Consider the following 14,511-nt stretch of genomic DNA (forward strand, 5'->3'; position numbering starts at 1 on the left):
AGTATAACAGCTCCGCATCAAAAATTACTAGAGGAGGTGGGGAGATTGAATACTGTTATTGGCCATAAACTGACTTTTTATATTTACAGTAGAAATTTAAAACTATTTTTTTGCTTAACCTCATTAGTTTTTCCACGAATTCTTGTCAGAAGATCCAATTTTTGTCCAAATTTAGTATCGGGTTGCATTTAAGTGCGTGCTAATCTGAAAATGCGAGTCATACGGTCGGGTAATCATAATCCTCCTCTTACGTTTAATTTCATGTATTCCCGGTGGCCCTTAAGCTCCCTAGTCTCAAGAGACGGCATGCGGTAGATGTTATACAACGATAACCATTGAAAGCACAATATGAGCTATTATTTATGGCATTTCAGTTGTTGTTTGCTTGACATCAAAAGAGAACTTTTCGGGATTAGGAGATCTTTTTCCCTCTGTGACTCCAAATGAGCAGAGTGGAACATCACCTGTTCAGTTAATGAGGGACTTCCACGCAAAGTCTACTGGTGCAATTAAATGGTGATGCTTGTGTCTGTAGAAGCTAATGGCCATAATATCTTGATTGGTTTTTAAATTAAGCGTGAACAGTTATTTGTTAGGTTAGCTAGAGGCATACCCGGAAACAAGAGGAGCTGGGTAGAGAATCGTTTGGCCCAATGGTTGGTTAAAAATGCACCCGCTCCCTGGGAAATAAAAATGGGTCTAAAGTGGAACTACTTAAGGTTTTGGAGTTGTCCGTAAAACTGTGTGCACTTTTAGTTTGAACCACACAGCGAAATGCCAACTAGGCCAATGACAAAAAAAAAAAAAAATTTACAGCGTATACACCAAAGAGGCAATTTCGCGTGGGGTAGGTAGTTAACTCTTCTTTGTGCTATCTTTCCACAGTAGGCGGAATACTGAGCAAGTGCACGCGGTACTTTTGTATTATTCAGTACACACTCGAGAACTTGGGTCTGCAGATCAGATAGTAACCGGTTTATACCAGTCAATATTCAAAGAAAATTAGCATAGGCTCAGTTGAAATCTACGTTGTAGGTACTTTATTTTATTAGATATTTAATATATAGAGATGGTATTTTGGTTGGGTTATGCTAGACTAAGTTAGGTATTTAATATATTGCATTCTGTTCAGCCCCCTGCCATAATTCTTTGTTGTAGTTTTTATAGTTTAGTTACTAAATATTATATTTCATCATATTTTGGTATATTTCATTAGGGTTAACCTAACCTCACTTCTCGAGTGTGTAATGGCTAATACATAAGTACCGTTCACACAAACCAAAGCGTTCATAATCTTACAATATATTTCCGTTTTCTCCTGTTCTAAAGAAAACACAAAAACTATTGGTAGAATCCCAAAGGTTGGAGTAAAGTCCTAGGTTCGCCATGACCGATGTTATAATAGGACAAACAAGCTTGGAAGCTGCAATTAAACATTTGCAGTTCACTCATGCAAAAATAGCATGATCTGGAATACGATAGCCCCTGTCCAGTTGTGAGAATCATTCAAGCGAAACCCTCTCGTGCTAACACTGAATGAGATACACTATTCATCAATTTTAGAAGTCTAATTGCAACGGTTGCTACAAAACGCTGTCGATTAGCTGATGGATGTTTTCCACCACAGATCATTTCTTTAAATGAATGCATTTTGCTGAATTGAAACCCCAAATCGATTTTTCGCATTTCATTCGGATAATGTACTCCCTCAATTTGTGTGACTTGGTCCACACTGTTTTGTGATTGATTGTGAAATAAATTTGATACAATTCTATGTCCGATCATTAATTTCAGTGGCAGTTATATAATGTTGATGATTTGACTCAGCATCTGCATTTGTTCCACTTTAGGCCTTTTCAATTTTAAATTTATGGAAATTAACTTCAAAATACAATTTATCTTTATATTTTCCCAACGTTTTTTGTTTTTGTTTTTTCAAATTGCCAAAACTAACACAAAATTAAAATAATTATGCTTGTGTTGGCTTTCTCATTGCTTACGGGTCAGATTTAAAACCTTTAGAATTGGATATACAAAACCCTATTACTAAATATGTGCAGTTTAAGTTACTGGCAGGTCAAATTGTTCAAAGCATTGACTTTTTGTTCATTTGAATCAATATGATTTTTTCTTTGAATGATAGAAAAAGATGAATTTTGGTCAAAACAGTTCTTTTCACACCAAAAGGGTCTCTTTATTGACAATACTGGGCACTCAAAGTAAAAAAAAAAGTAAAAAAAAAACAGGTTCCAAGTCCGTATCTACGGGGGGGGGGGGATTAGGTGGTCTTAACCCCCTCGTTCATTTTTGTCTGACTCGCAAAAAGTGACAAAAATACATATAAACAAATTTTTAATGCGTTTTTTTGTAGCCCTCCCCCGAAAAAAAATGGGGCTTTGACCGGATTTTATTCTTATATATCCATGAAGAATAGTAGTTTTTCCCCCTTGCTCTTTATCCTTTACTTTTCCGTATTCTTGATTTATTCATTTTTTACTCTGTGGTCAGACCTCAAATAAATGAATTAAAGCAAGTTGGGTATGTTTGGGTTTGTTTTCAGAAAGATTTCTAACCCTGATCCCAGAAATAATGATCCCAAAGATACAACTTTTCTCAGCTTTTTAAACTTAATATTCCAATAAGTGAAAAATATTAGCTATCTCGATTCTGAACAAGTTTTGCCAACAATAGTTGCCAGAAAATATCGTTGAAAATTTGGATTTCCCAAGAAATTGTTTTATATAAATTTATATGAAAATCTACGCTGTCAATTAATAATACATAAAGTTTTTTTTAATTATCATTAAATAATGAAAGCTCTATTTTTAGCAAAAAAATTGGAAAATCTGAACCGCACACAGCCACATGGATGCCGTACAATGGACTTAGAGGGTTTAAACTTTCCATTTTTCTTGTTTTTTTTGGAACGTCAACTTAGAAAAACATAGCCTTTTCAGGATTTATTAGCAAATATCTGAATTTTTGTACAAATTTTTATGTATTTTTACTAGACCTCAATAAAGGGGAAATCAAATCAATATATATAAAGGTTAAAAAGATAACAATTTACATTTGGCAAAGCAATGCCATTTAGCTCCTCAGCTCCCCTTACTTCACCGTATTGTGTGGATAATCAATGATTCTTTATCCTTAGCTGGGGACAAAAAAAAAACTATTCTAAACAGTTTCTTAAACAGGTCCCATTCCCTCCCGTAAACACACATTTGGTTCCTCACATGCACTTCCGTAGTTAAAAAGGACTGAGCAGCCCCATGGATTTTAGATTTAGCAATATGTCCCTGATTACTTTTATTGTTTGAAATTTCAGCTTTATTGCATTTTCTGAATTTGAAACCTCTGTTGAAATCAAGAACCCACCTAAAGAAAGTTGTAGGATTTTAAACCTGGCAACCTTTTATATGGTAATAGCTAGTATATAATAAGTTACAAACTGAATGGCCGGACACAGTTTTTTTTCGGCAATGATTTACCAAATCAGCACCGAATTGCAAAGAAAACGACAGCAATTCAAGCTTTAAAAATTTCCCAGTTTTCGGTACCGATTTATAAAATGGCGCCAAATTTCATCGTGATCATAAAAAAAGGTTCTTCCTGAGGTATTTCAATCATCAATCGTTTCTTTCTCTCCAGCAGGAAAATCAAAAGAACTAAGCTGAGATCAATCTGTAACTATTGGTGTCCATCATACTTAGTTTATCAAAACCTCGCACAAATGCCAGTGTACCACTATCGTTTGACCACTTGGCTGCTGAATCCGGTGCCGAAAAGAGTTACATGTGTCCGGCCTTCAAATTCAGCGTAAGTCAGTCAGAAATAAGGCATCACGTGAGGGTTTCCCAATGACTTAACTCCAAAGTGTATTATTACAACTTTATAGATGTAAACGCATACTAAAGCATTTATTTGAGAGATATTTGGCCTAAACTTCCAACCCTGTCCACGATCTCTTTTTCTCCTATTAGTAGTCAGGTGAACACAAGAAGCACGTGGATAAGAATTATGTTGTCTAACCATTGGATTAGAGAAAGAGCCATCAATATTAAATGACACCTTTCATGATAATTATCTTGTGGTTTCAACCTAGCTTGACAGAAAACTAATTTCTATTCGTTGAATAAGCGAGATTTTTATTTAAATAAGGCGTGGTCGATGAACATTGAAAGACGTTCAACCGAAATTGTTGCCTTATATCCGGCATTGCTGATATGATCTTTATCATTCAAATTGACTGAAATGAAGGTAGGAAACAATACTTGATCGACATGTACCTCGTCAGAACGGCTGTCGTAAACTAGAGATAAGTCAAGGAGCTACGCACTTGCCTTCTCCGATGTACAAGATTTTATGACTCCCAGAAGTGCTCTCACCACCGACTTCTTGATTCATAAAACCACCTCTAAGCCTGCATCTGGTTCAATATCTCTGCATCGAGCACTGCCTCAATATGTGTGGTGTATATGAGTTTATATAGTGAGCAACTCTTTCAAATAACTAAGTATGTTTTCTGGCAGTAAGTTTAGCAAATGTTTTAACAAGTAAGATTCTTGGTTGATCTGATTAAGTAGAAACTTGTTTTGAGCGAGGTTTTGCGTTTAACCAGTTCTACAAATTGACTATGATTTATTAGAGCCCATAGGGCATCAAAATAAAAACTTTTTTTGTCTCCTGGAGCCATCCTTGGTCTATTAATGCCCAAAGACGACGAAGTTCTAAAATTTAAATTTTGGTTCTTTCATAATTATTAAGATTTTAGGAAAGCACCAGAATTTTGTCAGTGTTGCAACACGAAAATAATTCTTTAAGTTGGACATTCAACCGTAAAAACTGAACATTAATATTGATGATTCTCAAACCCAACTGCGCCTTCAAAGGAAGAATACAACTCCTTAAGCTGTTTGGTTTCATATGATTTTAGTTTGATTTTTTCGCTTATTTTTAACCCCATTTTCCTTTTTTCAAATTTGGCACCTGCTACTACCAAAAACGGCATAATTTGTATGAAGTTTTCTTCAACAAAATTGAATTCTCGATTTCTTCTTTTTTTTTTAGATATATGTGGTAATTAACAATTCCAATGATTTCATATTCACTGTCATTTATACTTTGGATACTTTTAAGATAAAGAGTTTTTACTTTCATTTTCTGACTGTGGTAATTTTATCAAAATATTTCTAAGTCTTTTTATCCTCTTTATTCAGTCGCAAAAATAGTTAAATCATAATAGTTAATCAAAACGCATAAATGGCGTTTTGATATAGATTTTTTCTGTGGATGCATAAAAGGGCCGTTTTTCACAGCAGTAAATAGTTTTTTGCAGCTTTTAATAGCATTAAAAAAAAGATAACACCGTTTTCCCGCTCTCTTAAATTTATGTCTTTTAATACAACACTTCGCAAGTTTCAAGTGCCCTCGGGCAGGGGGCCGTCCGGATCGCTCCTCTCCGGCCGTCTCTCCAATGTTTAAACTGTTTTAAACTGTTTAGGCCGTCCGGATTGCTCCTCTCCGGCCGTCTCTCCAATGTTTAAACTGTTTAGGCCGGCCGGATTGCTCCTCTCCGGCCGTCTCTCCAATGTTTAAACTGTTTTAAACTGTTTAGGCCGGCCGGATTGCTCCTCTCCGGCCGTCTCTCCAATGTTTAAACTGTTTTAAACTGTTTAGGCCGTCCGGATTGCTCCTCTCCAATGAATCCAAAATCAAACAGTCAGAGCAGCAACATCTGGCAAGTATACGTTACAATCCCTGCGTAGCTATTAAGGGAGGGTCTGATGCATGCAAATGTGTGCATAATCCTCCATCAGAGGAGCAGCGGTAACCCATATCTGGACGAGTTAAGTCGATGAAGTACACTCGACAAAGTACAGCTTGTTTGGACTCTCTGAAGCAGGCAACCACCCGTCAGAAGTACCTAAACAAGAGTTTTGCTCGCCGTACCGTCGTCATCTTGAACGACCTCTCCGTAGAAGACATCCCCAAACAACCTTATCTTAGTTGCTTTGAGAAACGGTGTTATAAACATTTAATAGAAAAAAGATGATTTCCAGGACAACCAGTATTTCATTAGGTGATAAAACCGAGAAACCTGATAAAAAAAACAAGTTCCTCAGGCTTGGAAACTCCTAGGCTATTTCCAAATAAAATATTCTGACCTTTAAATCGTGTATATGTCTGGGCATAATTCTTGCATGACCTAGCAGCTAACTTAGAAATTCAGGCAATAAAGTTTACCTTATCTTGCTGCTGGATTTGCTTCATTAGGATTTGTCTTTTTTTGTCTTTACATCTTTTATTCTGGAACCAGACTCGTATCACCCGAGGACTAAGACCAGTCATTTCAACAAGCTGCTCCTTCATAAGGGCATCAGGACGGGGGTTTGCTGCATAAGAAAAGAGAAGAAAAATCAATGATTAAAACTCAAAACAAGGCTACTAAATTCAAGGTCAAGCAGAAAAAAGCTGAGAAATTATTAAAAGCGGAGAGCAGAGCCACCAAAAAAGGGACTTGTAAATTTGTGCTTTTTAGTATATTAATACATCTAGATGCAGGATATTTTAAACTAAAGCCCAGGGAACAAGATTGCTTATTTCAACAGTCTGTTCGTTCATAAGAGCATCAAGATGGGCGTTTGTGGCACAAAAAATAGAATGCAAACAAGTAAGTACAATTAAAGACTATATTACTAAGTTTTTTACCAAATCACCAATTCAAAAACGTGTAGGGTGGAGTTAAGTGATCCCTAAAAATTAAAAGCAGGAGAGTTAAAATTTATAATGTTTTAACATTTAAGTGTATCTTGGCATTAGATTTTTCGACTTATTACCCGAGTTGCACTTACGGTCTGCCATTTCAACGAACTTGAGCACAAGAGTTTGATGCATAGAAGAAAGATACAAATAAATAACCCAAACTTGAAACAAAGCTAGAAAAAGGACGATAATTCATTAAAATAAAGGAGAGAAAGGAAAGAAATTGTCACAAGCCCCAAAACAGGGAAGTCGTAAATTTCTGTTTTTCGTAACATTTTAATGTCTCTTGACATTAGGTTGAATATACTAACACACTGAGTGCTTCTATTTCTCTTTTTCGAAAGTAGGACGAACGTCGCTTCAATAGATTTTGGGTAGACTCGAAAGAAAATCGGTGCATGTTTTTCTACAGGGGGGTCTCGGACGCTTTTTGAAAACCAAATAAAGCGTTCTTCTCGCCTGCTGTTATCAGCGAAATACGGACTGTGTTCTATTTCTTAAATGCCCGAAACCCTGTTTAAATTGGCGCATAAAACTATTAAACAAAACTCAACGAATGTTAATAGGTCAACAAGTTTCAATACAACTAGCGGAATTGTAAATCTCAAATATTTTTTGATTTTTAACCTGTGCGTGGATCAAAAGAATAAATCATGTCTGAGATTTAGTATTCGTGTTGCTTGTATCCCTTGCAGACCCATTACTTACTGGCGCCAACTAAATAAGCACCATCATACGTAGTATTAGGATTATCGAGGGGGGGGGGTCAGTCGGCATCCCCTATAGATTTGTGTGCGCCCTAAAAATTTGGAAAACTACTTTTTTTCGCTTGAAAATGTTTTACTTGAAAATGTTTTTTTTTGTATTTACAGTGAAAAATGCCTTTTTTTTGCAAACACACCAGAATTTCTCCCCTTCCTAGATTTTAAAAAACACGTTTCACTCCCCGCCTCCCCCTTAAATTTGTATAAATCGGTGCAACTGCCCTATATAAGAGAATGTAAAACTTGAAATAATTTTTCAGTGTCGGAACACAGCCAGTAAAGCCGCCAATTTCTCATCGAAATTAATTAGTGGAATACGCCACCATGTCCTATTTTTGGCATACCCACAACCCTGTTGAAATTGACACATAAGACATTTAAACAAAATTAAATTAAATGCAACACCATTAACTTTCAATGTAACTAGAACGGCTGTAGATTTCTAATTTTGTTATTTTCATTTGTAGCTGGTGAATGGGGAGCACCGTTGCCAAATATTGTCCTTTTCAGCCATTTAGGACCACACGAAAATCAAGTCTTCCCCGAACGGAGTGGAAAGAGGTTGTAAGGAAGGATTTACAAGAAATTGGAACTTTTTGGGAGGGGGTAAAGAGCAAAGCTCATAACATATTGGAATGGACGTGGCGTGCGTAGTCGGGTTGGTCTCAGGCTGTTTGGTACTGAAGTAATTTATTAGCAGTAGTAGTAGTATTACAAGAGAAATTGCATAAATTTAGAAATCTCAAACAGTAGAAGCCCCAAAATCCTGTTAAGTGATTTCCTGCCGTAGCTTAAAAGCCCTTCAACTGTCTTTTTAGAGTCGTGTTCTCAAGTGTTTCTATCTTTTTTTTGTAAGCCAAACTAGGGCTAGAGCTCTCCTTACTTTTATCAGGAAGAAATCATGTTCTGTCCTTGGCTTCACATTCCTTTCTGTCATTATCATGTTAATCGGACATGTTAAATACGTCTATTCGGAGTCTATGAACGTTGAATTCTATATACTGACTAACTTGCCAAGTTCATGTCTTGTACATTCAAGTCAACAGGTGATTCTTTCAATATAAAAGAGAAACCCCTGACCTTCCTTTTGTGTTCACATTACCCCTTTTTGTCTGATTCTTTAATCCTTCTTTTATAGTTGCATGACTTGGTTTGACTTTGAAAAGATGTTTAGGAATGATTTATTCAAGTTGATCCTATATATTTATAGCAGTCGTAAATATGGGCGCCATATTAAAATTTTCCGGGCCATAGGTAACTGGTTTTAGCTTGAATCAGCCTGAAGATAATTAACTGTACTGATCTCTTAGGGATAGTACAACCTTTTGAAAACCATCTGAGTGTAGCATTGCCCCCTACTTTCTTTAACCTTATGCCTCTGGTGATAATTGAGAATTTTCTTAGAGAGTTCTCGACTATTACAGGAAGTTATGCAGGAGAGTCTTTAGGCCCTTGCCCCCTCACATAGAATTCGGCTTTGAAACATTTTCCCTATCATTATCTTATAAATTCTAGGCAAATCACTTTTATAGCATTTTATAAGTTTTTCCAACCTTCTTTCCCCGAAAAGAGGTTTGGCATGCATGAAGAGGCATAGCCACAATGGTCCTCCTTCCGATTGGGGTCTTTTAGGCTGTTCATATAAGAAAGCGCACACTTTTACAATCCAAACAGAAGATGGTGTCCTAGTACCAAGGCCGTATCCAGGGGGAATAGGGATCTGAATCCCCCGAAATTCTTGTCCGACTCCTAAAAACGTAACAAAAATGAATATAAACAATTTTTGAGCGTTTTTTTGTGTACCTCCCCCCCCCCCGAAAAATCCTTGATACGGACCTGCCTAGTACCCTTTCAAACTCTAGGAAAATCATCACATAGTCGTTTCAACTGAAATGAATACCATCCTGCGACAAAAAAGCTTTGCATTTTGAATTTCAAAGCCCTCTACTACTACTACTAACAACAACAGTTCACTGTAGGCCCAAGCCGCCTGAGCCCAACACAGCTACGGACGCTCCTCTTCCATCTCAATCTATTCAAAGCATCTCTCTTTTCACCATCCCAAGACGTTCTTATTTCCCTAAAAGCTTTCCATACCACAACCCGCCCCCTGACTGGGGTGCGACCTGCTTTCTGTTTGACCCTAGATTGCCTGCTTTCAAAGCCTTCTCCTACTTAATATTCAAATTATGATTGGTTACATTTATTAAACTGTTGAAGCTACATCTGAACAATTAAAACACATCTTTTCCTGGTTACATTAAGCTTGCTTTTAAGTTTATTTAACTTTTAAAATAGACCAGTAGGTCTATTTTATAATATACCTAAAATAGATCCTAGTTAGTTAGTTGTTTTTTTTTTAGTTAGTTTAGTTTATTAATAAAATATAGAAATTAACAAAATGCATACATGTATGTAAATATATAATACATGAAAAAAAAAACAATTCTTTCAACTAAATCTTCTAGCCTGCCTATGAACTTGCTAAGGCAAGTTGTCCTAGGGGCGTGCCAGGAATAGAAAAAAAAGAGAAAATTTTAGTACTAATTTATAGCACAAATTGAACATACCAGAAATACTGACAATATAAAAAATATATATATATATGTATATGTGTATAAATAAAATACATAATTCCTTGCTGAGTTACTACTGGAGTCACCATAACGACAACAAAAAAAGGAAAAACTATCCAAATAATCCACTTGTGTAAAAATACTTATTTTATATGCAAGTCTTAACATCAGTTTCAAACAAGGTTTTCAAACAAGTATTCGATGGCGTCATGAAGCTTATAATTCAAATAAATTTGAATTTCTCTCTACTTATTCAACAATTTGCACTCAAAACATTTTTTTTTTTTTGAACAGTTCGTGGTAACAGACTGTAAGTAAGAAACAAATCGTCCCAATAGTAACTGAAACTCTAAAAAAAACAGAATTTTGGTAACAAAAAATACATCAAAAGAATTTATTTTGATTCCAAATATATAAGATCCATTAACTTTGATTTTACTAATTCAAAAATACGACCCTGTGAAAATTTATCAATTTTTTGAAAAAGGGAAAAACACCCCCAAAAGTCAAGCGATCTTAATAAAAATTATACCATCAGATTAGGCATATCGGAGAATTCCTCTTTAGAGGTTTCAAGCTCCTATACCTATACACAAATGTAGAATTTTGAATTTTTTGCCGGAACTTTCCACCATAACCTCTTTGACTTGCACCAGCAAAACCAATTAAATTTCTTAGCACAAATTTCATGAAAAACTTCAATTAATATAAAAATATATTAAAAATTTCTAATTAATATTTCAATTAATATAAAAATGTCATGAAAAACTTCAAACAAATTTAATTGACAAACACGAAAAACACTGACAGAAGAAAAAGTTAAACATGAGATGAATTATTAGGGGGCTAGGGGTTGAAACTGAGTTAAGATAGTGTTTGAGTATCTAACCTCCATAGCAGGTCCGAAGTGTGTGTAGCTGCTTTTCGTTTAATACTGTTCGAACTCGAGTTGGTTTGCCATCATTACTAGAACCATGTTTTCTATTGGATCCATCCTTTAAGGATTTTGGACTTATCACTGTTTCTGAACAACTATCTGAAATGAAACGTAATTATGTAAGAGCTGCACTTTCCAATCAAGTAAACACTCACCTTAATTCCTGTAATTCGTTTATTTTAAGAAATAAGATAAGCTAATACAGCTAGTTTTGAATTAAGTCAGATCTCAATAAACTGACTGAAGCCCTTTAATCAGGGGTACATACAAGAGGCTATTACCATCCCTCCTCATCCTGGTCCCCTTACCATCCTGGTTCATCCCCCCTCCCCTCAAAATATTTCTCTGACTCGTGAACTGGTCGTAAAAATGCAGGTGAAAAACCCTTTAACCTTAAAACTGCAAGGGATTAGGCTATGGTAAGGGGTTCACATCTGATCTCGTGGTTTGCCCTATTGTACTTCCTTCTATTTTGTCTGGTTCGAAGTCCCTTCAAACAGTGGTGGCATTTGAAAATTCTAAGAACAGGCGCTTTCTAATAAATATTGAAGTACAGAGGGTCAATTGAAGGTCTCCAATCTTTTAACTGATTAAATGTAAAATCAAGTTTTTTCCAACTGAAAGTAAGGAGCAGCATTAAAAACTAAAACGAACAAAAATTAGTCCACATAAGGGGGGCTGCCACATAAGGGGGCCTTCCTCCTTTTACGCTAAAGTTTGACTTTTTTTCTCTAAGAAAGACTGCTCAAACACAAGGGACGTTGAATTTGATTGAGAAGCACTTTTAACGTCATATAACAATTTAGCGCAAAGAGCAAAGACTGGGGAAGGGCCAGTCCCCCTCATATACAGAGTAATTTTGGCTCCTTTTAGGTTTTAATGTTCCTCCTTAATTTCAATTGGAATTTTTTACATGTTTTTTATTTGATGAGTAGGCTATAATGAGCTAATGCGAAATAATACGTAAGAGTAAATTAATAAATCATAGCTTTGTCCTGATAAAATTAAACCTATCAAATAATTTGTGGTAGCGAACTATAAATAGTTTTTCATGCAAATAGTAATTGCTTTTAAAATGTATATATTAAAGGCAATATATACACAACAAGAATCTCCTTCCATCTCTCCCCCATCCCTTGTATACAGGATAGTTTCCAGTTCTTTTAAGTCTTAATTTCGCTCTTTACTTTTAGTTACTACGTTTTTGCTAAGAATAAGCCGAGCGCTTTTTCCTGTGTAATCTATGTTCATTTTTTTTCTCAGAGATAAGCTGCTGATCTTCCGTATCTATTTCATTTACTATCTAAATATCTGACATATTCACCTTGTGACAACGGAGTGGTTAACGCTACGCCAAGGAACGTCTGGGATCTAGCTTCGATCCTCCATGTCGCAAGGAATCATATTTAATGTTATTTTCTTAATAATTTTTTTTCCAAAATATTGAAAACTAGGGTATGCAAAAAAAAATGTAGGCAATATTTTCGTTTGGGCATAGATATAGATACATTTCTTACAAAAGCCCCATGGGCCATGGATAATACAAAAACAAGAAAACGCATAAAACATAATAATAATTTCAAACACTTTTGAAAATAACACTACAATAGAAAATCCTCCCTATGTCTCATCCCCAGACTAGCAAAATTTCCCAAATTTCTAATATCCAATTTGCAACTACTCCCTATTTTATTTTCTAAGCACTTTCTATCCATAACATCCCTCCAAAAATTTCCCCTCTAAGGACCTTCAGTTCTTCACAATAACACATAAAATGTTCTAAAACTTAAGACTCTTCACACATCAGACAAGAGAAGGGGTCACGCCGTAACTTAACCGTCCCTAAATACTTCCTTCTCCACCCATTAAGTGGCATAAAATTCTCCCTTGTTGATAAGACCCTTTTTAAAGTCTCATTTGGAAGCTCAAATTTTAGATTATCTTTCTTCTTTCCAGGCTTTTTATATCAAAAAGCGACGTCGCTATGAACGCTTGGCCGCACTACTTAAACCCTGTATCCATGGACGGACCAAGGATGAATTCAGCCGACAGAAGATCTTCATTGACAGTCCCTATCCTTGTATGGTATTAAATAAAAAATCAAGCTTTTTTCTACTGAAAGTAAGGACATTAAAACTTAAAAAGAACAGAAATTATTCCGTATATGAAAGGGGTTGTAGGCCTACCCTCCTCAACGCCCCGCTCTTTACGCTAAATTTTTTTTTATTATTTTAAAAAGTAGAGTTGTGAGAAAGTCAAACTTTAGCGTTAAGACCGACGCGTTGAGGAGGGGACAACCCCTTTCATATGCGGAACTTATGTTCGGAATTCTGTTTGTTTTAAGTTCTAATGTCGCTCCTTACTTTCAGTTAGAAAAACTTATTTTTTTAGTTTAATTTCTGCACGTTTTTCAACTAATGCAGGTTCGAATTTGGCTCACCGTAAATGAGAAATTAAAACAAAATTTGTATATTAGGCTAATCTTGGCAGATTTATTCCGGATATGAAGGGTTTCCCCCTCCTTAATATCTTAAACGAATGTTTTTTTAGATTTATAAGGTGAAAATTGACAAATATAAATATTCTTTTCCCCAAACTTTTTCTCAAAAATATCATCCTAGAGACATTCAGATTACTGTCAGAAACAGTCAAAACTTGAGACTCTTCGCAAACTAAGACATTTTTTAAAGTTAAAATCCTTTTGGATGATAATTGTACGTATCGTACGTGATTATTATGAGATAATATAGACATAATACGGGATTCATAAATTTAAAAAATGGGATAAATTTAAAATTACTTGCTCCACTTTTTTCATAAAAAATTCCAGAGCATAATAGTAACATTGCATTTCTATGCTTTTCACTATATATAACAGTTTTGCATGCAGCAGCAAAATACACAGAAAAAAAAAATCCAAATTCGAAAATCCCCTGATTATATACTACTACTACTATTAATAACTCACTACAGCACCAAGCCACCTGAGGCCAACACAGCTGTACACGCTCCTCATCCATCCTAATTTATTCATAGCGTTCTTCTTTACACCCTTCCAAGAAATTCCAATCTTCATTAAGTCTTTCTTTACGAACTCCTTCCGCCCCATTCGGGGACGACCTGCTTTTCGTTTGGCCCTAGATGGTTGGCCGACATGGACAATCTTTGGCAATCCGTCATTTTTCATTCACACATCGTGCCCTAGCCTTCTAAACCTTAGTAAGAGCTTCTTTACGACACCCAGGATTGAACTGCTTTACCCTTCGCGTGTCCCTACCCACTGCAGTATCGCAATATATAGCAAAAATAGTATTTCAGCTTTAACTGCTTGTACATGATAATAATCTGCTGCTAAGTTAATGCAAGAAGGAAAAGAATAAAGCTAAAAACAATTATTTGCTATACACTTGGTTAAAAAACAATTCTGAAGTATAAAGCACTAAAATAGGTAGCAAAAGATAAACTTTAA

At 35.6% G+C, this 14,511-nt stretch overlaps 1 protein-coding gene across 1 annotated transcript in view; it reads right to left on the reverse strand.

The window, feature by feature from the left end:
• Positions 1 to 14,511, reverse strand: part of tup (LIM1_Isl and LIM2_Isl domain-containing protein tup) — a 73,649-nt gene that overhangs the window by 26,646 nt on the left and 32,492 nt on the right. The window contains exons 4-5 of the mRNA XM_089101908.1: positions 10,995 to 11,141; positions 6,247 to 6,395 (exon numbers count right to left, since the gene is read on the reverse strand). Of these exons, the coding sequence (XP_088958034.1) occupies positions 6,247 to 6,395; positions 10,995 to 11,141 (296 nt within the window). The remainder of the gene's footprint in view (positions 1 to 6,246; positions 6,396 to 10,994; positions 11,142 to 14,511) is intronic.

This window comes from Artemia sp. Qi Xiang Cuo, chromosome 15, assembly GCF_049724085.1.
Source record: "Artemia sp. Qi Xiang Cuo chromosome 15, ASM4972408v1, whole genome shotgun sequence".
NCBI classification, from domain to species: Eukaryota; Metazoa; Arthropoda; class Branchiopoda; order Anostraca; family Artemiidae; genus Artemia; species Artemia sp. Qi Xiang Cuo.